General features: G+C 48.3%; 2 protein-coding genes across 2 annotated transcripts in view; one reads left to right on the forward strand and one right to left on the reverse strand.

Annotated features, from left to right (window-relative positions):
* The window catches only part of LOC149468115 (uncharacterized), a 368,056-nt gene that overhangs the window by 226,636 nt on the left and 113,951 nt on the right, over positions 1-27,469 (reverse strand). The gene's annotated exons all lie outside the window — the stretch shown is intronic.
* LOC149468118 (uncharacterized) lies at positions 3,176-4,942 on the forward strand. Its single transcript, XM_089670645.1, has one exon. The coding sequence runs from the start codon at positions 3,176-3,178 to the stop codon at positions 4,406-4,408; it is 1,233 nt and encodes a 410-aa protein (XP_089526771.1). The 3' UTR covers positions 4,409-4,942.

Consider the following 27,469-nt stretch of genomic DNA (forward strand, 5'->3'; position numbering starts at 1 on the left):
CAAGTATACCACACCCCCCACCACCCCTCTGTCCAAGTATACCACGTCCACAGCCACCCCTCTGTACAAGTATACCACGTCCACTGCCAATCCTCTGTCCAAGTTTACCACGTCCACCGCCACCCTTTTGTCCACATATACTGCATCCACAGCCACCCCTCTGTCCAAGTATGCCACGTCCACCACCACCCCTTTGTCCAAGTATACTGCATCCTCCACCACCCCTCTGTCCAAGTATACCACGTTCACCGGGAATAATAGTATATAGTAAGCGCTCATATACAATGCAAAGCAGCTGAACATATAGGAAAACACATAAAAGTCCCAAAATACATAAATAAAAGAAATGCAGCGCTCATTTCTTTTATTTACTTTTATTTATACCACGTTCACCGCCACCCCTCTGTCCAAGTATACCACGGTCACCGCCATCCCTCTATCCAAGTATACCACGTCCTCCGCCATCCCTCTATCCAAGTATACCATGTTCACCTCCACCCCTCTGTTCAAGTATACCATGTCTACAGCCACTCCTCTCTCCAATTATAACATGTCCACCACCACCCCTCTGTCCAAGTATACCTTGTCCACAGCCACCCCTTTGTCCAAGTATACCACGTCGACAGTCACCCCTCTGTCCAAGTATATCACATCCACAGTCACCCCTCTGTCCAAGTATACCACGTCCACCGCCACCCCTCTGTCCTAGTATACCATGTCCACCGCCACCCCTCTGTCCAAGTATACCACGTCCACCGCCACCCCTCTGTCCAAGTATACCACGTTCACAACCACCCCTCTGTCCAAGTATACCACGTCCACCGTCACCCCTCTGTCCAAGTATACCACGTCCACCGCCACCCCTCTGTCCAAGTATACCACGTCCACCACCACCCCTCTGTCCAAGTATACCACATCCACAGCCATTCCTCTGTCCAAGTATACCACGTTCACAGCAACTCCTCTGTCCAAGTATACCACTTTCGCCGCCAATCCTCTGTCCAAGTATACCACATCCCCTGCCACCCCTCTGTCTAAGTATACCACGTCCACAGTCATCCCTCTGTCCACGTATATCACAGCCACCACCACCGCTCTGTCCAATGATTTGCTCACCTCCAACCTAACCTGTTTCAGGATGGTTTAATACCAGCTCACCTCTACATGTTGTCTACAGTAAACATTTAAGCTTCCACTGATTACAGAATACTAATACTGAGAGTCCTGACCCTGATACTATATAACTTGTACATTACATCCTCCTGACCCCTGCACTATATACTCTATGTTGTACATTACATCCTCCTGACCCCTGCACTATATACTCTATGTTGTACATTACATACTCCTGACCCCTGCACTATATACTCTGTTGTACATTACATCCTCCTGAGCCCTGCACTGTATACTCTATGTTGTACATTACATACTCCTGACCCCTGTAGGTGATCAAATACTTATTTACCACCATAATTTGCAAATAAATTCTTTCCAGATCAGCCAATGTGATTGTCTGGATTTGTTTTCTCATTTTGTCTCTCATAGTTGAGGTCTCCCTATGATGCCAATTACAGGCCTCTCTAATCTTTATAAGTGGGAGAACTTGCACAATTGGTGGCTGACTAAATACTTTTTTGCCCAACTATATACTTTATGTTGCACATTACATACTCCTGACCCCTGCACTATATACTCTATGTTGTACATTACATACTCCTGACCTCTGCACTATATACTCTATGTTGTACATTACATACTCCTGACCCCTGCACTATATACTCTATGTTGTACATGACATCCTCCTGACCCCTGCACTATATACTCTATGTTGTACATGACATCCTCCTGACCCCTGCACTATATACTCTATGTTGTACATTACATACTCCTGACCCCTGCACTATATACTCTGTGTTGTACATTACATACTCCTGACCCCTGCACTATATACTCTATGTTGTACATTACATCCTCCTGACCCCTGCACTATATACTCTATGTTGTACATTACATACTCCTGACCCCTGCACTATATACTCTATGTTGTACATTACATCCTCCTGACCCCTGCACTATATACTCTATGTTGTACATTACATCCTCCTGACCCCTGCACTATATACACTATATTGTACATTACATACTCCTGACCCCTGCACTATATACTCTGTGTTGTACGTTGCATACTCCTGACCCCTGCACTATATACTCTGTGTTGTACGTTGCATACTCCTGACCCCTGCACTATATACTCTGTGTTGTACTTTGCATACTCCTGACCCCTGCACTATATACTCTATGTTGTACATTACATACTCCTGACCCCTGCACTATATACTCCATGTTGTACATTACATACTCCTGACCCCTGCACTATATACTCTGTTGTACATTACATACTCCTGACCCCTGCACTATATACTCTATGTTGTACATTACATACTCCTGACCCCTGAACTATATACTCTGTGTTGTACATTACATACTCCTGACCCCTGCACTATATACTGTATGTTGTACATTACATACTCCTGATCCCTGCACTATATACTCTATGTTGTACATTACATACTCCTGACCCCTGCACTATATACTCTATGTTGTACATTACATACTCCTGACCCCTGCACTATATACTCTATGTTGTACATTCCATAGTCCTGACTTCTGCTCTCCCCCTCCCCCTACTGCTATATATACACATAATATGGATTCTCTTTTGTTACACTTATTTCCTCCCAGCTGGACATTTTATATCGGATGATGTGATTGGAGCACAGACTTTTACATGGTGATAATAATGTGATAACATCCTCCAACTTTGGACCCTTAAACAGAAAGTGATAATGAGGGAGGAGTCAATACCCCAATGATGTTGGGAAGATGGCGATGAGTGATAGAGGGGGTGGGGACCCTCGTCCTATAATCCCCTCATCACTGCCCCTCCTATAAAAGACAGTTCTGGTTGTGTCCTCACTCTCTGACTAAGGTCCATGAATAAAGAAATGACCTGGTAGGAGATCAGAGGAGCCATTTCCTAGTTCCCTTGAGGGTGGAATTGTAAGCTCCCCAGAGACCAAGCTGCCTGATGTGGGCGGAGTCCTGGTTTGGAGGAACCAATCAGCTCCTGTCTAGTAATCCTCTTTGTCTTTGTATTTTAGTCCATGGCCGGGAGATGAGGAAAACCTCCGAGGATTGTCTCACTTTGTCTCCAGACTGGAAAGTAGAAGATGAGGACATCACACAGTATAGTCCAGGAGAAAACCCGGCTCCCTCCAATGTCCATCCGGCACCACCCAGTGTAGATGGACCATCGGATTCCTCGTATCCTGAGGAACCTCAGACTGTGCGGGACCGGGCCGGCCATCCAACAGGGAAGAGGTTCTCCTGTACTGAGTGCGGGAAGAGGTTCTGTTCTAAATCTGGTCTTAATGTGCATGAAAGATCTCACACGGGGGAGAAGCCATATTCCTGTCCTGAGTGCGGGAAATGTTTTTCAGTGAAGTCCCATCTTTACAGACATCAGAGATCTCACACGGGTAAGAAGCCGTATTCCTGTCCTGAGTGTGGGAAATGTTTTTCACAGATGTCCAATCTTTACACACATCAGAGATCTCACACGGGGGAGAAGCTGTATTCCTGTCCAGAGTGTGGGAAATGTTTTTCACGGAAGTCCAGTCTTCACACACATCAGAGATATCACACGGGGGAGAAGCCATATTCTTGTCATGTGTGTGGGAAACGTTTTACACAGATATCCCATCTTTACACACATCAGAGATCTCATACGGGGGAGAAGCTGTATTCCTGTCCTGAGTGCGGGAAATGTTTTTCAGTGAAGTCCAGTCTTTACACACATCAGCGATCTCACACGGGGGAGAAGCCATATTCCTGTCCTGTGTGTGGGAAATGTTTTTCAAAGAAGACCAATCTTTCCAGACATCAGAAATCTCACATGGGGACAAAGCTATATTCCTGTTCTGAGTGCGGAAAATGTTTTTCATGGAAGTCCAATCTTTATACACATCAGAGATCTCACACAGGGAAAAAGCCGTATTCCTGTTCTGAGTGCGGGAAATGTTTTTCAGTGAAGTCCAGTCTTTACACACATCAGAGATCTCACACAGGGGAGAAGCCGTATTCCTGTCCAGAGTGCGGGAAATGTTTTTCACAGAAGTCCAATCTTTACACACATCAGAGATCTCATACGGGGGAGAAGCCATATTCTTGTACAGAGTGCAAGAAATGTTTTATAGACAAGTCTAGTCTTCACAAACATCAGAGATCTCACACGGGGGAGAAGCCATATTCCTGTCCTGAGTGTGGAAAATGTTTTTCACAGAAGTCCCATCTTTCCAAACATCAGAGATCTCACACGGGGGAGAAGCCACTTTCCTGTCCTGAGTGAGGGAAATGTTCCTCACTGAAGTCCTGTCTTCCTGTACATCAGGGGTCCCACACAACCCTGGAGGTGTATTAGTGCCTTGAGTGTGGGAAATGTCTTCTAGATGAATGTTGCTGGACATCCCAGCTCTCATGTGGGGAAGAAGCACACCCTGATATACACCTCAGATATACTCCATGGCTGATCTTCATCATGGAAGAAACAGTTGATAAGGAGATGAGAGGCCCCCAAAGACATGGATGAAGTGCAGTAAATGTCGGGGTGCAGAGTGGTCAGTAGATCCTGGAAATGAAGGACACAACTTCAGCCCTTCTTGGGTGTCGGAGTTGCGTTTCCTGATAATGATATAGCGGGTTACAGAGCTAGAAGCCGGGAGAGCCCAGATCTCGTTATCGGGGAACTTTACACAGACAACAAGAACTTCTGAAGTTGATGTCCTTCATTTCAAGGCTCTACAGAACAGTGGTGACCCCGAAGCGTCTCTCTGTCTTCAGTCCATCCTTCTCCCATCCCCCAACAGGAGGGAAGGAGAACTCCACCCCAAACTAGGGGGGAACTTTCCTCTCATTATTTCCCTTTGCTTCTGTGTGGGTTTGGGTGGTTGGAGGAGTGCGGCACGAGAGGGAACACAGCTTGTTGTTCTATGTCTACATATGGTGTCTGGGTAGAGGGGATCCACCGGAAAATATTTCTACTCTTTGATTTTGTGCAAATCGTTTCTGTTTTCACTTTGAAGGGCGATATTATGTGTGGTTTGTAAAAGGGATTGGCCCAATAGATACCACCCCACTTAGAGAATAGATTAACTAAAATGACCAGCAATCATTCAGCCATGTCACATGTTGGGATCTTTTCATACAGTGATTTCCTATGATCATTGGCTCCATCTAGTGGCCATAATGCGGTATTGAACTGTTTTTCCTGAGTGAGGCATTTTGGAGTTGGAGCTGACGATTATAAAGAAGTCACTGAGTTTATTAAATACGGCAATAATTTGTCACGGCTGGACACATGCTTGTCACCTCCCCCAACATATTATTAGTGTGCTATGTGAGGGGCGGTGTCATACAAATACCGGAGATCACACCCCCCAACATATTATTAGTGTACTATGTGAGGGGCGGTGTCATACAAATACCGGAGATCACACCCCCCCAACATATTATTAGTGTGCTATGTGAGGGGCGGTGTCATACAAATACCGGAGATCACACCCCCAACATATTATTAGTGTACTATGTGAGGGGGGGTGTCATACAAATACTGGAGATCACACCCCCCCAACATATTATTAGTGTACTATGTGAGGGGCGGTGTCATACAAATACCGGAGATCAGACCCCCCAACATATTATTAGTGTACTATGTGAGGGGCGGTGTCATACAAATACCGGAGATCACACCCCCCAACATATTATTAGTGTGCTATGTGAGGGGCGGTGTCATACAAATACCGGAGATCACACCCCCAACATATTATTAGTGTACTATGTGAGGGGCGGTGTCATACAAATACCGGAGATCACCCCCCCAACATATTATTAGTGTGCTATGTGAGGGGCGGTGTCATACAAATACCGGAGATCACACCCCCCCAACATATTATTAGTGTGCTATGTGAGGGGCGGTGTCATACAAATACCGGAGATCACACCCCCAACATATTATTAGTGTACTATGTGAGGGGGGGTGTCATACAAATACTGGAGATCACTCTCATACATTTATGAGTTGAAGAACATAAATAAATAAAACCATATCATTAATCCAATCATTGATAGAAAACCCAAAATTCCTCATTTGGCCTTTAGATGGCGCTAAGTATCATAGTAATCAGCACCACCTAGTGTACAAGGGCAACATGTTTCATTTGAAATCAATGGGAAATATTCATCCCGCTCAGCAAATAGACTCCTAACATTCACCATTCCCCATTCACACAGGAGGAATGGACATGCACTTTCACCAGGTGAATGGTTCTACACATTCTATGAATAGACCCCCAAATGTCAGGAGACGTTTCTATAAAGACGGGAAGTATGGAGCAGAGAAATGAATAGACCTCCCAGCAATGTTATTACCAGGCTGCAGCTTACATTATTATTACATTACATTGAGTTTATATAGCGCCAAAGGGTTTGCTCAGCGCTGTACAATAGAAGGGGGGACAGTACATGAAACATTACAGCAGCTACGAACAGCACACGAGGGGTAAGAGGGCCCTACTCTTTCGAGCTTACAATCTGGGAGGGAGGGGGTAGTGGTACAGGAGGAAGTGGCTGTGGGGGATGGAGTGGTAGGAGGAATGAAGAACGGCTGTTAGGTGAGGGTGGAGTAGGCTTCCCTGAAGAGGTGGGTTTTCAGGGAGCGCCTGAAGGTGAGGAGGGAAGGTGACAGTCTGATGGATTGGGGTAGTGAGTTCCAGAGGATGGGGGAGGACCTGGAGAAGTCTTGCAGACGTGCGTGTGAGGAGGAGACCAGGGAGCAAGATAGAAGGAGGTCCTGTGAAGAGCGAAGGGTACGGGTAGGGTGGTACTTGGGAATCAGGTCGGTGAGGTAGTTAGGGGCAGTGTTGTGAATGGCTTTGTAGGTCAGAGTGAGTAGTTTGAATTTGATGCGTTGGGCGATAGGGAGCCAGTGGAGGGAGAGGCAGAGGGGGGTGGCAGAGGTGGAGCGGCTGGTGAGGTGGATGAGTCTGGCAGCTGAGTTCAGGATGGTCTGAAGCGGGGAGAGTTTGCACTGGGGTAGGCCGGTGAGGAGGGAGTTGCAGTAGTCAAGGCGTGAGATAATCAGGGAGTGCACAAGTAGTTTAGCGGTGTCTGGGGTAAGGAAGGTGCGTATTTTGGCGATATTGCGGAGGTGGAGCCTGCATGTGTTTGTGAGTGATTTGACATGAGGTTGGAAGGAGAGGTTAGAGTCCAGAATGACCCCAAGGACTTTGGCTTGCGGGGCGGGATTGATGGTGGTGATGTTAGTAGTGATGGATAGGATGGGGGGGGGGGCGCGGGCAGGAGGGAAGACGAGAAGCTCGGTTTTGGAGAGGTTGAGTTTGAGGAAATGGAGCGACATCCAGTCAGAGATGTCGTTTAGGAGGTGAGTGATGCGGGCGGAGAAAGTGGAGGTGAGGTGAGGGGTGGAGAGGTAAATTTGAGTGTCATCTGCATAGAGATGGTAGTTGAAGCCGTGGGAGTGTATGAGTTTGCCAAGGGAGGAGGTGTAGATGGAGAAGAGAAGGGGTCCAAGGACAGAGCCCTGGGGGACCCCAACAGAGAGGGGGAGGGAAGGGGAGGTGGCACCATTGTAGGAAACGCTGAAGGAGCGTCGGGATAGGTAAGAGGAGAACCAGGAGAGAGCGGTGTCTCTGACGCCAAGGGAGAATAGTTTATTAAGGAGGAGGGGGTGGTCAACTGTGTCGAAGGCCGCGGAGAGGTCTAGGAGGAGGAGGACAGAGTAGTCGCCTTTGGCTTTGGCGGTAAGTAGGTCATTGGTGATTTTGAGGAGGGCGGTTTCGGTGGAGTGTAGGGGACGGAAGCCGGACTGTAGTGGATCAAGGAGGTTGTTGTCAGTTAGGTGGGCGCTTAGGCGGTTGTAGACTAAGCGCTCCAGGAGTTTGGAAGTGAGTGGCAGCAGGGAGATGGGTCTGAGGTTGTTTGGGTCAGAGGGGTCCAGGGAGGGCTTTTTGAGTATGGGGGTGATGTGCGCATGCTTTAGGGGGAGGGGAATACGCCGGTAGAGAGGGAGAGATTGAAGATGTGGGTGAGGGAGCAGATGAGGGAAGAGGGGGGTGACTGGAGGAGTCGAGAGGGGATAGGGTCTAGGGGGCAGGTAGTGAGGCGGGCTTCAGAGAAGACCCTGGTGACTTCCTCAGTGGTAGCGGGGCTGAAGGAGTGCAGAGCTGGTGGGGTTACGGTAAGCGGGGTCTTGGGTGTGGAGGGGGGCAGTGCGGTTGCGAGGTCAGAGGAGGGAAGAGATGAGGGGGAGATAGGGGGGGGAGGCTAGGTGGGGAGGTAGATTGCGAGTTGACTATGTCCTGACGGATAGCATCAATTTTATTGTGGAAATGAGTGGCAATCTCGTGGGCGGTGAGTGAGGTACTGAGTGGAGGAGGGGGGGGAGAGAGCAGGGAGTTGAAGGTGGAGAAGAGTCGGCGAGGGCAGGTGGAGAGGGTGTTAATCAGGTTTACGAAGTAAGCCTGCTTGGCGGCGTGGAGGGAGGAGGTGTAAGTGAGGAAGGCAGATTTGTAGAGGGAGAATGAACGGGGGGACCTGGTTTTGCGCCATAGTCTCTCCAGCGCACGACTGCGACGTTTGAGGCATTTAGTGTGGTCGTTCTGCCATGGTTGGAGCGGTCTGGGTTTGATGTAGCGTGTGGTTAGGGGTGCCAGAGAGTCTAGGGTAGCTGATAGTGAGTCGTTGTACGTGTTAGTGGCTAGGTCAGGACATGACAGTGGAAGGATTCTGTCGTGTAGGCGGTCGGCAGCTGAGTGGAGGGGGGCCGGGTTCAGCTAGGGGGAGCTCTAATGTCACCCCAGCAGAGGGATCCCATCTAGCCCACATTAACCCTCTCACTGCCAGAGCTGTTTTTGCATGATTTTGCACACATGGGAAAATGCAGATTTTGGTCCTGAAGATGAGATAAACCCCCAAACATCTATTCTGTGACATCAGAGGCCCTGGAGAATAAAATGGTGGTGATTGTTAAGGTGTTCCCCGTACACAGATTCCCCTTCATATCCGCCTTTATTTCCTCCTTTCCCCCATTTTCTATGTTGGGATCTTTTCTACAATACTTTGTTATAATAATGGAACACGTTGTGTATTGTATTGTACACCAATAATAATGACTCCGCCCCCACATTCCAGACAAGGGATCTTCCTAACCAATCGGATTTCTGCCTTTACTATTTTCTGATTTTATGATTACAATCTTGTTAAAAGTAAAAATATAATAAAGAGTAGAAAAAAAAATTGTGTGTGTCGGTGTAACGATGAAACATTTCTCATAGGTGACTTCAAAAGCCTTTACAGGTCATCAGTTTACGGTTAATCATGAATAATGTCCCAGAGTGCAGGGCTCAGGAGACTATTATATACAGCCCTGCAAACTAAGTGTAGTGGTCAGGAGTATATGATTATTATTATACAGGATTTATATAACGCCAACAGTCTGCTCAGCGCTGTACAATATAAGGGGGGTGGTACAATTACAATACATTTCAGTACAGAAGGAATAGGAGGGTCCGGCTCAAGGAGCTTACAATCTGAAGGAAGGGGGAGGTGATACAGAAGGGATGATCTGGTGGAGGTGATTCAAGTACAGTTCTTAGGTGGAGGTGGGGTAGGCTTCCCTGAAGAAGTGAGTTTTCAAAGATCACCTAAAGGCAGACAGGGTGGGGACTGACCAGACATACTGTGGTAGGGAGTTCCATAGGATGGGAGAGGCTCTGGAGGAGAACATGGGAGGAGGTGATGAGGGAGCTAGAGAAGAGGATATCATGGGAGGAGCGGAGTGGGTGATTTGGGCGGTATCTGTGGCTGAGGTTGGTGATGTAGCTGGGGGCAGTGTTGTGGATGGCTTTGTAAGTTGTGGTTAGTATTTTGAATTTTATATGTTGGGTTAGTGGAAGCCAGTGAAGGGATTGGCAGAGAGGGGCAGCAGTCGCTGATCGGTTGGTGGGGCTAGCAGTAGTCACTGATCAGTTGGTAAGGTGTATGAGTCTAGCAGTAGTCACTGATCAGTTGGTAAGGTGTATGAGTCTAGCAGCAGTCACTGATCGGTTGGTAAGGTGTATGAGTCTAGCGGCAGTCACTGATCGGTTGGTAAGGTGTATGAGTCTAGCAGCAGTCACTTATCGGTTGGTAAGGTGTATGAGTCTAGCAGCAGTCGCTGATCGGTTGGTAAGGTGTATGAGTCTAGCGGCAGTCGCTGATCGGTTGGTAAGGTGTATGAGCCTAGCGGCAGTCGCTGATTGGTTGGTAAGGTGTATGAGTCTAGCAGCAGTCGTTGATCGGTTGGTAAGGTGTATGAGTCTAGCAGCAGTTGTTGATCGAACGGTAAGATGAATAAGGAAAACATTAAACAAGAATGGAGTACATGGGAGGACACCACGGAGGAAGCCATTGCTGTCCAAAAAGAAGATTGCAGCACGTTTGAAGTTTGCAAAAGAGCACCTGGATGTTCCACAGCACTACTGGCAGAATATACTGTGGACAGATGAAACCAAGATTGAGTTGTTTGGGAAGAACACACAACACTATGTGTGGAGGAAAAAAGGCACAGCACACCAACATCAAAACCTCATCCCCACTGTGAAACATGGCGGAGGGAGCATCATGGTTTGGGGCTGCTTTGCTGCCTCAGGGCCTGGACGGATTGTTGTCATTGATGGGAAAATGAATTTCAGAGTTTATCAAGACATTTTGCAGGAAAACGTATGACCATCTGTCCGCCAACTGAAGCTCCGCAGAGGATGGGGGATGCAACAGGACAATGACCCAAATCATACAAGTAATTCAACAAAACAATGGCTGCAACAGCACAGAATACGCCTTCTGGAGTGGCCCAGTCAGAGTCCTGACCTCAACCCGATGGAAATGCTGTGGCATGACCTTAAGAGAGCGATTCACACCAGACATCCCAAGAATATTGCTACACTGAAACAGTTTTGTGAAGAGGAGTGGTCCAAAATGACTCCAGATTGTTGTGCAGGTCTGATCTGCAACTACAGGAAACGTTTGGTTGAGGTTATTGCTGCCAAAGGAGGGTCAACCAGTTATTAAGTCCAAAGGTTCACATACTTTTTACTCCCTGCACTGTGAATGTTTACATGTTATGTGCAATTAAACCATGGCAACATCTAATGTTTGTGTAGTATTATGTTCAGCAGACTGTGTTCTTCTATTGTTGTGACTTAGATGACGTTCAGAGCACATTTTATGCCCAATTCATGCAAAACTCCACGTAATCCCAAGGGGTTCACATACTTTTTCTTGCAACTGTATATATATAGAAAGTAGCACAGCAAAGAGATAACAGGGAGAAGTTAAAAGGTTAAGTTACTTGTCATGTTCAGCCTTAAGGTAAGCAGATCTAAGTTGCAGAGCGAAGGGTCTTTGATCTCCTGCTGTTAGGATGTTAAAATTAGGAGATCTCTTTAGCTTTTTTTTTTTAGGCCTGTTAGCCTGAGTTTTTAAAAGTCCCCCAGCAGGGGAAATGGCTCTGAGTAACTGACCAATACGCTGTTTAGGGAGGGGTCAGTCGAGCGAACTCTGAATTAGAACCAACATCTGTCATAATCCATGATATGAAATGGGAAAACCAGATCTGTTAAAAATGTTATCATGTTTGTGCTTCTGGGGAACGCCTTGAACTCTTGAGAAGGTTCTGCCATCCTTCCCTGAGGTGTGAAATCAAACAGGTCCCTTGGACAGAGAGTCTGCTGTCGGCTTTGTAGTGCTGGACCCCCTGCTGCTCCAGTCTGCCAGCAACTTTTAACACTTACACATCTGTCCCTGTGCCTCTCATGAAGGGAGGGGGTAGGGAATAAAGGATTGAGGAATACTTCAAATAAAACAGGGGAACTCCACGTCCATCTCTGATGAGCAAGTTTGCTACAATGCCACTTGGACTTTGCAACGTTTCAGCATTTTATCAACAATGTTTTTCGTGATCTGTTGGACCAATTTGTGATTGCCTATCTGGATGATATCCTTATCTCTTACGATAATTGGGAGGAGCACCGCACACATGTTTGCACAGTTTTTGAAAGATTAAGGAAAAATAGACTTTACATTAAATTGGAGAAATGTGAGTTTGAACAGACCCAGATCCAGTTCTTAGGCTATATCGTTTCTCCAGAGGGCGTGAGCATGGATCCCGAGAAAATCAAAGCAGTGGTAGATTGGTCAGCAATTGGAAATGTTAAGGAAATTCATCGTTTCATCGGGTTTGCCAACTTTTACAGAAAATTTATAAGAAACTTTTCTAGAGTGATAGCTCCAATCACACAGCTTACAAAGAAAGGGGTACCCTTCATGTGGACCTCTGAGGCACAAGCTGTGTTTGAAAAACTGAAAACTCTTTTCACTTCTGCACCAATCTTGGTACATCCTGATCCTGAACTACCCTTTATAGTGGAAGTGGATGCCTCCAATTCTGCCGTGGGAGCGATACTGTCTCAGTGAAGTGGTGGAAAAATGCAGCTTCATCCTTGTGCCTTCTTTTCCCGTTTGATGTCCTCAGCCGAAAGAAATTACGACATTGGGAATAAAGAGTTACTGGCAATTAAGGAAGCCTTTTCTGAATGGAGGCATCTGCTCTGACCATAAAAATCTGGAATTTATTTGTTCGGCCAAGAGATTGTCTTCTAGACAAGCTCGCTGGTCTCTATTCTTTTTCAGATTTAATTTTATTATATCATATCGACCGGGATCGAGGAATGGTAAGGCTGATGCCTTATCAAGGATGCTGTCCAAGCCTTCCCTGGAGGGCAACTCCGAATGTTCTATCCTAACACAAAAGAACTTCCTAGGGGCCACAAGTGCAAAGACATTCTTGAGTCTTCTCAAAGAGGGGTATGAGAATGACCCACTTCTCAATGATCCTCCTAGGGACATGAACCTGGTGTACAAGAATGGCTTTTGGATTCAAGGACATCATCTTTATGTACCTGAGTCTGTTCGGGTGGAAGCTCTCAAGTTGGTTCATGATTCCAAACTTGCTGGGCATTTTGGAGTTACTAAGACCTGAAGAACTGTTGTCACGTTCCTTTTGGTGGCCGGGGTACAGGAAGGATGTCAAACGCTATGTGGCCTCATGCTTGACCTTTGCACACAATAAAACTCCCCGAGCCTCTCCTTTGGGGTTGCTTCAGCCACTCCCTGTTCCATCGAGACCATGGGGGTCTATTTCTATGGATTTTGTGGTGGATTTACCTCCCTCAAAAGGAAAGACCACCATTTTGGTGGTGGTTGACCGTCTCACAAAAATGGCCCATTTTGTTCCAGTGAAGGGGGTGCCCACTGCTGAACAGACTGCAGAACTAATGGTTCGAGAAGTATTTAAACTGCATGGAATCCCTGATGATGTGGTGTCTGACAGAGTTGTGCAGTTTACTTCAAAATTTTGGAAAAGCTTTTGCTCAGCCTTGAGTGTTACAATCAATCTGTCCTCTGCTTTTCATCCCCAGTCTAATGGTCAGACTGAGAGAACTAATCAAACAATGGAGCAGTATCTTCGATGCTTTGTCACTTATCTTCAGGATGACTGGGTGGACTGTCTTCCCACTGCAGAGTTTGCATACAACAATTCTAAACATAGTTCCACCTCTCAAAGTCCCTTTTTACTTAAACACCGGTTACCATCCAGTTTTTATTCCTGATCTCCCTATCACAACTCCAATTCCTGCTGTTACCAACAGACTAACTACATTGCAGGAGATTCAGGAGAAATTGATTGAGACTTTGAGGGAAGCTCAGGAATATTACAAAAAGACGGCTGACAGACACCGGAGAGAACTGCCGTTTCATGTGGGTGACAAAGTTTGGTTATCAACAAAGAAATTGAAGGTACATGTGCCATCTGCTAAGCTGGGTCAAAAGTTTGTGGGTCCTTTTCAGATTTCTGCTCAGATCAACCCAGTCACCTTTCGCTTAAAACTTCCCGACAGTATGAAGATTCACCCGGTTTTTCATGTATCGCTTTTCAAACCATTTCACGACAATCCTTTTCTCTGGAAGAATTCTTCTACCTCCTCCACCTGTTGAGGTACAGGGTGAAGAAGAATATGTGGTGGAGAAGATTCTTGATTCTAGGTGGTTTAGAGGAAAGTTGCAATATCTTGTCCAATGGGAAGGATATGGGCAAAAGGAAAATTCTTGGGAGCCTGAGGAAAATGTTTATGCTCCTAGACTAACAAGAGAATTCCACCAGAGGTTTCCACACAAGCCTGGTCCTAAGACGTCCAGGGGATGTCCTGTGAGTTGGGGAGTACTGTCAGAGCCTGGGATCGAACCTGGGCCTTCTGCAGTGAGAGACAATGTTTCTTCTCACTGAGCCACCTGGAATTCTGGACAGCTCCCTTGACAATTCTTTGGATGATCCTGCCTTGGCCCTGTTTTCTCTTGAACCTTTAACTCCTTGCTCCTCCCATGAACTTCCTATATAAGCCATTCCTCTGCACTTCCTCTTTGCCAGATTATTGTGCCTTCCCAGCCAATATCCCACTTACTGTTCCTGCTGCCGTCTTCATCTACGTTATCGACCTTTGGCGTGCTACTGACTACGATTCTGCCTCATCCTATCTACTACCATTAGTGACCGACCCTTGGCTTGTGACTGACTCCGCTTCTTTTTTGATCCCTGAACTGTTTGATCCGCTTTTGGTTTCCAGCCTATTCATTCCCTGGTGGGGTGATCCTGAGATCTGCGACCTGGCATTCACACGCAGCCAAATCCATCTCCACCATTAGGAGCTCTGGGGAAGACCGGTGGATGCTTAGACCCCGCACCTCAGGTGAGCCTCTGTCATGCCCAGGGTGGGCCGCTGGTGTACCAATCCTGCTGGTTTCAGGTAAGCCTTACAACTGCTGTAGCAACTGGTCTCTGAACCTGACCCAGACCGTGGCAGGTTCATTGGTAACATCAATCAAGGTTTCTTTGTGACCTCAGTCAAGGTTCCTTAGTGACTTCAATCAATCAAGGTTTCTTGGTGACCTCAATCAAGGTTCCTTGGTTATTTCAATCAATCAAGGTTCCTTGGTGACATCAATCAATCTATCAAGGTTCTTTGGTGAACTCAGATGATCTTGATCAGCTATCCTGATCAGTGTTTTCTCAGCACTAGCTTTTGAGGCCAGACCCTCCTGGACTGTACATGTGAGACTAGCCTGGAATGTAACCATTGGGCACTGGGCTTTTCATTCTGGTGCTCTCCAGGCCAGGGTGTACTGTTTTAGTTAGCTAAGGAGTGCTTTCGGGTCCAGAGTTGTGCTGCGGTCACAGGTCTGATCCTGTCTTTGAAGAATAACTTAGTGAGCAGAGCCAGTTGTGATAAAGCACTGGGAGCTACCTCATTGATGGCCACCATTTTTAAATTTCCCACCACTAAGAGTTAAGGATGAGGAATCAAGTGCTGATGGCATTCACTGGGTGGAGCTCTGACTTCTCTTTCTCTCTATTCAACTTGGAGGAAGCATCATTCTGCCGTTGCTCTTGAAGCATCACATGGATCTCCCTGCCTACAATGACTTGGTCACCCCCGGCCACCTGAAACCCTCAGCCCAAGCTGCCTGGGTTTATGAGACTTAAAACCTTGCCTCACATTGGGCCTAGTTGAATTACCACTGTGCAAACACACCATGTCTTCACTAAGACAGCCAGGACTGTACCACTGCCAAGGATGAACACGGCTTATAGTCCTAGAGTGCTTCCTTCCCAGAAGGAATTGTCACCTGTAATTCAGAACCTTGGACCCCTATTGTCACTGGATCATCTTTATTGAAGTCTATCAAAGCTCTCTCGTGTGTGGCCAAGGTATCCCCCATGTCCACAGGGACCTCAGTCTCCCCTTTGGACTTTCTGGCTGTTTTTGCTCAGATATCGGTGCACTCTACCCTGAAAGGCTCTAAATGGTCCCCTGCAGATTATGTCTGTGATTGGCCTTAAACTTCTATTCATGTTGGCCATGTTGACCTTGTCACTGTATCTGAGAATTCCAACAGTCTACCTCTGGTTGGGGTCATTGCAGTCTCCTGAAGTGGACACAGATTTAACGTGGTTGTTTCAAACCTTATAGATGTACTACCCGTCATCTGGAGAATCAGCCTTTTGTTCCAGGCCTTGGGTTTTTTAAAGGTCACTGTTGGGCAAGGTTGCTCATTTCCTTTAGGGCAGGGGTGTCAAACTGGCGGCCCTCCAGCTGTTGCAAAACTGCAAGTCCCATCATGCCTCTGCCTTTGGGAGTCATGCTTGTAACTGTCAATCTTGCAATGTCTCATGAGACTTGAAGTTTGGCAACAGTTGGAGGGTCATCAGTTTGACACCTGTGCTTTAGGGTTCTAATTCCTCCCATTATAAGTCAGGATCATTCTCCCTCCCTCATCTTTCAGGGTGTGTAGGGTGCCAAGGGATTACGCTCATAAGTTAGACTCCCTTTTTCAATTGTAACTCGGTCCTTGTCATCAATCCCTCATGCCTGGGAGCCTGAACTTGGGGCAAAACATGAAAAATGGTCTCTCTAGACTAAGTACTTCTAGATATTACCTGTCTCCCTTTTTGTATGAAAGGGGTATTTCTTCCCTTCACCATGAAAGTCTTGGGGCTCCAATCTGTTTCCTGAGAACAGTTCCCGTCTCATCAAGCATCCCCTCCATGACTTGGTACTCTGACCTGAGCTCCACTGGAAATCCCTCACATGTTGAAGAGTCTTCCGCTATGGAAAGGTCTGGGAGTTTTCCCTGTGGCAGGCCTAGTGGCCTAGTCCCTATGCTGTACTGCACTGAGAGTGTTACGTTTCACTATGCTGTCCTCTTCGGAGATAAGAATTTGCCATCTGGTTCTCTTCTGATTCAGTACCTAAAAGCTGTTGATTTCCCACCTGGCAGGAAGATTTAATTGCTGGATGGCCCTGTGCTCTCCACATTGTCAGCAAGAAGATCATGCTTGGGTCCTGCTGCTAATTCACCCAGCAGGTAGGGAGTCTGCCTGGAGACCTTTGTGGGACCTGGTCACTGGAGGGTAAGTTCTCATTTGATGACCGATGTGCAGTTCCTCCAGACTCCTTCCCTTGCTCCTGTTCCTAATCAGGTAGACAATCTAGGATCCCTTCCCCCCATTCCCCTCTCCTCAGCTGAGGATGCTTTGTTGGACCATGTTCTGTGATTAGATGTAGGCAGTTTTGCTTAGAGGCACCGATGGGTGTTTAGGCACATGGGTCCCTGTGCATCCTTATGACCTGCTGGTGTTTTGTGCACCATATGGGTTGTGCCATATTTCTTCTCTCTGCTTACCCCTGTGGAGGTGTCTTGGCACTTTTTCCTCTTCTAGTCAAACCCTTAGGTACTCTTAGGGTTCTTTCCTACCAGCCTTCAAGAGCTGCCTGGCTGTCTGATATGAAGGATGGGACATTCTGTGTAGTCTGACTCTCTCTCTTTTATATGAAGGACGGGACATTCTGGGTAGTCTGTCTCACTCTGACAGGAAGGATGGGAGATTCTGTGTAGTCTGTCTTGGTCTCTGATATGAAGGATGGGACATTCTGGGTAGTCTGTCTCGGTCTCTGATATGAAGAATGGGACATTCTGGGTAGTCTGTCTCTCTCTGATATGAAGGACGGGACATTCTGGGTAGTCTGTCTCTCTCTGATAGGAAGGACGGGACGTTCTGGGTAGTCTGTCTCTCTCTGATATGAAGGACGGGACATTCTGGGTAGTCTGTCTCTCTCTGATAGGAAGGACGGGACGTTCTGGGTAGTCTGTCTCTCTCTGATAGGAAGGATGGGAGCAGGAGCGGACTGACAACTCATGGGGCCTCCGGGCAATAGGGGATCATGGGGCCCCTGTGCCCTTGCCCAAACTAAGAAAAGCCTATGAAAAAGGTACCAGGGGCATCTCATGGGGCCCCCTACTGATCCTGGGCCCTCGGGCAGTGCCTGAGTTTCCAAATGGTCAGTCCGCCCCTGGATGGGAGATTCTGGGTAGTCTGTCTTGATCTCTGATATGAAGGACGGGACATTCTGGGTAGTCTGTCTTGATCTCTGATATGAAGGACGGGACATTCTGGGTAGTCTGTCTCTCTCTGATATGAAGGACGGGACATTCTGGGTAGTCTGTCTCTCTCTGATATGAAGGACGGGACATTCTGGGTAGTCTGTCTCTCTCTGATATGAAGGATGGGACATTCTGGGTAGTCTCTCTCTCTCTCTCTCGCTCTCTCTCTCTCTCATATGAAGGATGGGACATTCTGGGGCTGCAGTTCCTCTGAACTCCACAAGATGGTGATCTCATTTCTACTACCCAGACAGGACTTCTCTATGGAATACAGACAGGAAGTGATGTCGGGTACTGATAGGAAGTGATGTCAGGAACAGACAGGAAGTGATCTGGAATAAAGAGAAGAAGTTCCGTGCAGTCTGAAGGAGATCGGAGAGGTTGCTTGACATGGCAGTAGAGGAGGTAATTATTATTATACAGGATTTATGGTGCTAACAGTTTTCTCAGCGCTTTACAATATAACGGGAGACAATACAGCAACAATACAGATCAATACAAGAGAGTTAGGAGGGCCTGATCCTGGGAGCTTACAATCTAGGAGGGAGGGGCTAGTAGTACAAAATGTTGTAACTGTGGGGGATGGACTGGTAGGAGGAGTAGAAGATTCCATTATTAGCTGAGGGCAGGATAGGCTTCCCTGAAGAGATAGGTTTTCAGAGATCGCCTAAAAGTGAGCAGAGTAGGTGATAGTCTGATAGATTGGGGTAGAGAGTTCCAGAGGATGGGGGAAGCTCTGGACAAGTCCTGGAGATGAGTATGGGAGGAGGAGACAAAGGAGCTAGAGAGTAGGAGATCTTGCGAGGAGCTGAGAGGATGGTTTGGGTGATATTTAGAGATGAGATCGGTGATGTAATTTGGGGTGGAGTTATAAATGGCTTTATATGTTATTGTTAATGTTTTGAATTCTATCCATTGGGCAATGGGAAGCCAGTGGAGGGATTGGCAGAGAGGGGTGGAGGCCAGTGGAGGGATTGGCAGAGAGGGGTGGAGGACACTGAGTGGAGGTCAGCGGAGGGATTGGCAGAGGGGGTGGAGGACACTGAGTGGAGGTCAGCGGAGGGATTGGCTGAGAGGGGTGGCAGATATGGAGCAGTTAGTAAGGTGGATGAGTCTGCAGCAGCATTCATAATAGACTGAAGAGGGGATAGCCTGTGATGAGTTGGCCAATGAGGAGGGAGTTACAATAGTCAAGGAGAGAGATAACCAGGGAGTGAATAAGTTGCTTAGTAGTTTCTGAGGTTAAGAACCACCATATCTTGGAGATGTTGTGGAGGTTGGAGGTGTTGCGGAGGTGAAGTCTACAAGATTTGGACAGTGATTGGATTTGGGACTGAAAGGACAGATGGGAGTCTAGGATTACACCTAGTACCCTGGCATGAGGGGAGGGACTGATGATTGTGTTATTGATATTGATGGAGAAGTCGGGGGGGGGGGGGTCACGGGCTGGAGGGAATACTAAGAGCTCAGTTTTGGAAAGATTGAGTTTGAGGAAGTGGAGTGATATCCATGATGATATGTCACTTAGTAGGTTAGTAATGCGAGAGGAGACTGAAGGGGTGAGGTGAGGAGGAGACTGAAGGGGTGAGGTGAGGAGGAGACTGAAGGGGTGAGGTGAGGGGTAGAAAGATAGATTTGTGTGTCATCAGTATAGAGATGGTACTTAAAGCCATGGGAGTTTATCAAGTGACCAAGGGAGGAGGTGTAGATGGAGAAGAGAAGGGGTCCAAGGACAGAACCTTGAGGGACCCCTACAGAGAGAGGGAGTGAAGCGGAAGAGGCAGAGTTACTGGTAACACTGAAGGAGCGCTGCGATAGGTAGGAGGAGAACCAGGAGAGAGCAGAGGCCAAGAGAGTGTAGTTTTTTGAGGAGGAGAGGATGGTCAACCATATCAAAAGCCGCAGAGAGGTTAAGTAGTAAGAGTAGTGGCCATTGGCTGGGATGAGTACGGAGTAGTGGCCATTGGCTGGGATGAGTACGGAGTAGTGGCCATTGGCTGGGATGAGTACAGAGTAGTGGCCATTGGCTGGGATGAGTACGGAGTAGTGGCCATTGGCTGGGATGAGTACGGAGTAGTGGCCATTGGCTGGGATGAGTACGGAGTAGTGGCCATTGGCTGGGATGAGTACGGAGTAGTGGCCATTGGCTGGGATGAGTACGGAGTAGTGGCCATTGGCTGGGATGAGTACGGAGTAGTGGCCATTGGCTGGGATGAGTACGGAGTAGTGGCCATTGGCTGGGATGAGTACGGAGTAGTGGCCATTGGCTGGGATGAGTACGGAGTAGTGGCCATTGTTTGGGATGAGTACGGAGTAGTGGCCATTGTTTGGGATGAGTACGGAGTAGTGGCCATTGTTTGGGATGAGTACGGAGTAGTGGCCATTGTTTGGGATGAGTAGTGGCCATTGTTTGGGATGAGTACGGAGTAGTGGCCGTTGTTTGGGATGAGTACGGAGTAGTGGCCGTTGTTTGGGATGAGTACGGAGTAGTGGCCGTTGTTTGGGATGAGTACGGAGTAGTGGCCGTTGTTTGGGATGAGTACGGAGTAGTGGCCGTTGTTTGGGATGAGTACGGAGTAGTGGCCATTGTTTGGGATGAATACGGAGTAGTGGCCATTGGTTGGGATGAGTACGGAGTAGTGGTCATTGGTTGGGATGAGTACGGAGTAGTGGCCATTGGTTGGGATGAGTACGGAGTAGTGGCCATTGGTTGGTATTAGTATGGAGTAGTGGCCATTGGTTTTAGCAGTTAGTAGATCATTAGTGAGGTTTAGTAGGGCAGTTTCAGTGGAGTGTAGTGAGCGAAAGCCAGACTGTAAAGGGTGAAGAAGGTTGTTGTCAGTGAGGTGGGAGCTCAGGCGATTGTAGACTAAGCATTCTAGGAGTTTAGAGGTAAATGGCAGCAGGGAGATGGGTCTTAAGTTGTTCAGGTTGGTGGGGTCCAGGGAGGGCTTGTTAAGTATGGGAGTGATGTGTGCATGCTTTAGAGGGGAGGGGAAGGCACCAGTAGAGAGGGAAAGATTGAAAATGTGAGTTAGGGAGCATAGGATGGAAGAAGAGGGTGAGCACAGTAGTTGTGAGGGGACAGGATCCAGGGGGCAGGTGGTGAGACAGACTTCTGAGAAAACCTTAGTGACCTCTTCAGTAGTAGCGAGGTCAAAAGAGGAAAGTGTTGAGGGAGGTTTAGTATAAGGTATGCTAAGTGGGATGGATGTCTGTGCAGTGGTGATGTCCCTACAAATTGCATCAATCTTATTTTTGAAATTATTTGCAATCTCGTGAGCAGTGAGTGAGGTACTGGGTGGAGGTGGAGAAAGTAGAGAGTTAAAAGTAGAGAAGAGACGACGAGGACTGGATGACAAGGTATTGATGAGAGTGACAGTCGTCTTGTTTGGCAGCATGGAGGGAGGAATTGTATGTGAAGAAAGCAGATTTATATCAGGTGAATGCTTGCTGGGATTTGGTTTTATGTCACAATCGCTCCAATGCACGACTATGTCGTTTAAAATGTCTGGTGTTGTCATTCTGCCACAGATGTAATGGTCTGATGGGCTTGATGCTTCGTGTTGTTAGAGGAGCAAGTGAGTCCAGTGCGGATGATAGAGAACTGTTATAGACAGCAGTGGCCAGGTCAGGGCAGGACAGGGGAGAGATTCTGTCATAGAGTTGGTCAGTTGCAGAGTGGAAAGGAGCCGGGTTCAAGTTGTGAAGGTTTCTGTGGGTAATTGTTGGCTGCTTGGAGGGATAGGTGTTTGAAGATGAGGAGACTGTGAAGGTGATGAGATTGTGATCAGAGAGAGGAAAGGGGGTGTTTGTGAGGTTGTAGGGAGTGCAAAGATGGGAGAAAACAAGGTCTAATGTATTCCCATCAGAGTGAGTGGAGGACGGTATACATTGTGCTAATGCAAAAGATGAGGTTATGTTGAAGAGTTGGGATGTAGCCGGGTTGTTCACATTAACAGGGATGGTAAAATCTCAGAGAATGATAGCGGGTATTTCAGAGGAGAGAAAGTAGGGTAGCCAGGCGGAGAAATCATCAAGAAAGCGGGACACGGGTCCAGGAGGCCGATAGATCACTGCAATCCTCAGAGAAATGGGAGAAAACAGCCGGATGCAGTGAGTCTGGAAAGAAGAGAAGGATAGAGAGGGAGGGTTAGGGGGGACTTGAAAGGTGCTCAGTGGGGATAGAAGTAAACCAACCCCACCACCTTTCTGACTACTGGGTCTGGGTGAGTGGGTCCGGGTGAGGCCTCCATAGGGAAGTGCTGCGGTGGAAGTGTTTTGCCTCAAAACAAAGTGTTTTTAACACTACTACAATCGCTCACTAATATACGGATTAGGTTTAATAAATATTAAAGCAAAACATGATTTATTGAATAAGTTCTGTTAGTATAATAACATAAGAATTGTCAGAATAGCAAATCATATTTAGATCATATTATAGCAAGAATAAAGCATCAATACATCACCGGATATTGTAGCATCACCCACTGCCCAGTGACTGGGGGACTCCAACAGTCAGCAAAGGGGAATCCGGGAAATCACCGCAAGGCACGTCTGCCGCATCTTCAATGAGTCCCAAATTCCCCTAGAATCCCCCGTCTTTTATATACATAGTTTGGAATGACTTTATCTACTGCCATGCGCAGTATCTCCTGGTTATATAACGTCATGTATGATTCTGCGGAGTAGTTAGAGTCAACGCGTGATCGGCTGTGCCATCACGCGTAGTTACCTATTTTGATGGAATGCACATCTGGTGAATATCAGCCACATCTCTGGTTTCAACTGGTTTTAACTGGTTTAATGTACACTTCCAACATGTTATTTTGAACTCCAGTTACCCATCTAATGGTTATAATTGTTAGCATTATGACAGTTGAGTGTCAATCACTTCTCATCCATACATCCTATACACTCATGTCACATATGTATCACAGGAAGCAGAATCTGCTGCTTGGAGTCAGGTTTCTGTAATTGTTAGTAGGTTAAGGGAGCGGGAGACAAAAAGGTCATGGACAGAGGTGAGCTTATTACAGACAGAGCGGGCATTCCAGAGCACACAAGAAAAAGGGAGGGTGGTTTTTGGGAGCACGGGGGACTGATATTAAATTGAGGGGATTGCGGCTATTCCTGGAGGAAAGCGGGTGCCTGGTGTGGGGGTGAGATACTGGAGGACCAGGGTTTGGGGAGATATCCCCAGAGGTTAGGAGAAGGAGGGTGTCTGGTGTGGGGGTGAAATACTGGAGGACCAGGGTTTGGGGAGATATCCCCAGAGGTTAGGAGAAGGAGGGTGCCTGGTGTGGGGGTGAGATACTGGAGGACCAGGGTTTGGGGAGATATCCCCAGAGGATAGGAGAAGAAGGAGGGTGCCTGGTGTGGGGGTGAGATACTGGAGGACCAGGGTTTGGGGAGATATCCCCAGATGTTAGGAGAAGGAGGGTGCAGAAAGTAAGATGGGAGCGGGATGTACACGAGCGCACATGTCTTCCAGTCCTGGTGTTTGGGTCAGCAGGTGAGTGAAGTATCAGCAGGAGGTGATGAGAGCAGTAGTAGGGAGATGGTAGCAGTGAGGGGGAGATGTACAAGTTTTGGGGTGGAGCAGAGGGGTAAAGAAGTGAGATTTTGAGAACGCAGGAAAGTAATATGAAAGGAGGAGTAGAGGGGACATAATAAAAGGTACACGGAGTGGGACTCAGACTTGTAGGAGATGTTTCCCGGGGTGTTTGCTTGCAGTCTGTCCAGCATGCAGGAGAGTTTCTTGTATCTATGTTTCAGTGCATGAGTTCTGCTTTAGTTCAACTGCTTCTTAGTACTCCATCAACGCAGCACTCACTCAAAAGCAGCACCCCATCAGTGACTGTCCCCCCCCCCCCCCCATCAGTGATCTCCCCCCATAAGCTGTTCTAAATTTCTAGGGAGATGGCCAAATGAGCACTCATCTCTGCCCCAATTAGGAACTGATAAGGATCACATGAATGGGGGGGGATGATTCTCAAGCACAGACCAGGCAGAGACTACAGTCATAAAATGGTAATAAGATGTTATGTTCTATTTACACCCAGTAACCCCCCGTCATGTCCGTCCTCTTCCTCCATAGTCATGTCCGTCCTCTTTGTCAAGGTCCTACCTTTCCTCAGGGCTTGTGCTTCTCCATGTGCTGGCATCCATCTTAGGTGTCTGCAAAGCATTGTGGGATCCTTTATGCTTTCAGCCCTCTGCGGCTCCTCCTCCAGGAGGTGGCGGCTTATCACATATAAGTCTGCTGTTTGTAGCTGTCCATTGCATTTGTGTCCTGTCTTTTGCATAGCAGCAAGCTCGTTTTGTTTCTCATTGCTCTCCTGGATAACAACTCGGCTTTGGCAAGACTCCTTCCTGGCTTCTGATCCCGGCTCTGGCGACCATCCTTCCTGGCTTCTGACCCCGGCTCTGGCGACCATCCTTCCTGGCTTCTGACCCCGGCTCTGGCGACCATCCTTCCTGGCTTCTGACCCCGGCTCTGGCGACCATCCTTCCTGGCTTCTGACCCCGGCTCTGGCGACCATCCTTCCTGGCTTCTGACCCCGGCTCTGGCGACCATCCTTCCTGGCTTCTGACCCCGGCTCTGGCGACCATCCTTCCTGGCTTCTGACCCCGGCTCTGGCGACCATCCTTCCTGGCTTCTGACCCCGGCTCTGGCGACCATCCTTCCTGGCTTCTGACCCCGGCTCTGGCGACCATCCTTCCTGGCTTCTGACCCCGGCTCTGGCGACCATCCTTCCTGGCTTCTGACCCCGGCTCTGGCGACCATCCTTCCTGGCTTCTGACCCCGGCTCTGGCGACCATCCTTCCTGGCTTCTGACCCCGGCTCTGGCGACCATCCTTCCTGGCTTCTGACCCCGGCTCTGGCGACCATCCTTCCTGGCTTCTGACCCCGGCTCTGGCGACCATCCTTCCTGGCTTCTGACCCCGTCTCTGGCGACCATCCTTCCTGGCTTCTGACCCCGTCTCTGGTGACCATTCTTCCTGGCTTCTGTCCTATCAAGTCATCCGCTGTTGCTGTTGGACTTGCATAGACTCTGTCTTGTTTTTGTATAATAAACCTACCTTTAATTGCACTTCCTTGTGTCTGGCTCCTCGCTCCCTGACACTGCACAAATGTCATGAATCCTGACGGTGCAGGTACATCCTCGCTCCCTATGTTGGTTGCCAGACTTGATCAGCAGGATCTCTTTTTGGATCAGTTCGCTCAGGCTTTGCAGACGCTGCTTGCACGCACAGCGCACCTTACTCCTGGTGCTATTAGGCCGGTTGTCACTCCTGTGGTCACTCCCGCTGTTGCTCCGGTTGTTGCGCCTACCTCCGCACCTGTGGTGCCCAGAGGTATGACTGGTTCAGCCCCCCTTCCACATCGCTTTGGGGATGAGCCGAGTCAGTGTCGGGGTTTCCTTATCCAAGTGTGCATATATTTTGAATTGATACCCCACGTTTTTCCTACTGAGAGGTCAAAGGTGGGCTTCCTAATCTCGCTGCTCTCGGACAAGGCCTTGGCCTGGGCAAATCCTGTATGGGAGAACAATAACCCTGTGATTCACGAGTTTGCCGGTTTTGTTGCCCCCTTCCGTAAGGTATTTGATGTGCCTGCTCACTCTGCCTCTGCTGCTAAGCTGCTCATGTCCATGCATCTGGGATCACGAACCGTTGCCGAGTACGCCATAGAATTTCGTACCCTGGCAGCAGAGGTGGGTTGGAACAATGAGGCTCTGGTCTCTGCTTTCTCTCATGGTCTCTCAGAAGCATTGAAGGACAAGATTGGAGCCAAAGAACTGCCTGTGGAGCTTGAAGCACTCATTTCCTTCCTAATCCTGATTGACACCAGGCTCAGGGAGAGGTCTTCACTTTAAGGAGCATCTGCAGAGGCCTCCTAACCGATTGGCACCTATGTTTTCTGTCCCACCCATTCCTCCCTCTCCTCCCACGCCTCCTGGGGATGGCTTGTCTGGCGGTGAGCCCATGCAGCTGGGGTTTGCTCGCCTTTCGGCGTCGGGAGGGTCGCTGCCTGTACTGTGGTCTCGGTGGGCATTTTTGGCTGTCCTGTCCGGTCCTTCTGGGAAACGCTCGCACCTGAGATCCTGTCGGGGGCAGATCTTGGGTGGAGTTTCCTCGTCCCCGGTTTCCCCGCAAAGATAAACCGCTAATCACCGTTGTCCTCTATTGGGAAGAAGGCTCGGTGATGGCCCAGGCGTTGGTAGACTCTGGTGCTGGCGGGTTCTTTATGGACAGTTCATTTGCTGCTCAGTATTCCATTCCTCTGCAGGCTCGAGTTACTCCATTGGTCCTCGAGGCGATAGATGGCAGGCCCCTGCAACCGTCGCAGGTTACCCACGAGACCCTGCCGGTTGAAGTAGCTATTGGGGCTGTTCACAGGGAGCTGGCCTGTTTCCAGGTAATATCTTCCCTGCACTACTCAGTGGTTTTGGGATATCCCTGGCTTCAGAAGCACAATCCAACCTTTGATTGGCAGTCGGCCAAGATTCTCTCGTGGTCTCCACAGTGTGGGGCCCGTTACATCCGTGGACCTGTTTAAGGTGTTTTGTGCCTCCTCGGACTCCGTGTTGCCCACTGACTACGGGGAGTACCTGGATGTGTTTGACAAGGTGCGTGCCGGTGCTCTGCCTCCTCATCGTCCATACGATTGTGGCATAACCTTACAACCTGGTGCCACTCCTCATGGCAGGGTGTATCCTCTTTCAGTTGCGGAGAATCAGGCCATGGAGGAGTACGTTGCGGATGCGTTTTCCCGGGGGCACATTCGCAAGTCTACTTCTCCAGCAGGAGCTGGCTTTTTCTTCGTGAAAAAGAAGGGCGGTGAATTGAGGCCTTGCATCGATTTTAGGGGTCTCAATTGAATCACGATTAAGAACGCTTACCCAATTCCGTTGATTACCGAGTTGTTCAACTGCCTCAAGGGAGCAACGGTCTTTACTAAACTCAACCTTAGGGCTGCGTACAACCTCGTACGGATCAAGGAGGGCGAAGAGTGGAAGACCGCGTTCAACACCAGAACCAGCCACTGTGAATCCCTGGTGATGCCCTTCGGGTTGTGTAACATGCCCGCGGTCTTTCAGGAGTTCATTAATTATGTCTTTCGTGACATGTTGCAGCAGTGCATGGTGGCTTACTTGGACGACATCCTGGTTTACTCTGCGTCTATGGAGTCTCATATCCAGGATGTTAAGCGGGTGCTGCAACGGTTACGTGAGAAGGAGCTTTTCTGTAAGCTCAAGAAGTGTGAATTTCACAGATCCCAGGTTGCCTT

Source organism: Staurois parvus, unplaced genomic scaffold, assembly GCF_062004578.1.
Source record: "Staurois parvus isolate SC_StPar_1 unplaced genomic scaffold, SC_StPar_1.0 ptg000092l, whole genome shotgun sequence".
NCBI lineage: Eukaryota > Metazoa > Chordata > Amphibia > Anura > Ranidae > Staurois > Staurois parvus.

Bases quoted from the DNA above. Each gene is read 5' to 3' on its own strand.
- LOC149468118 (XM_089670645.1), top strand. From the start codon at position 3,176: ATGAGGAAAACCTCCGAGGATTGTCTCACTTTGTCTCCAGACTGGAAA.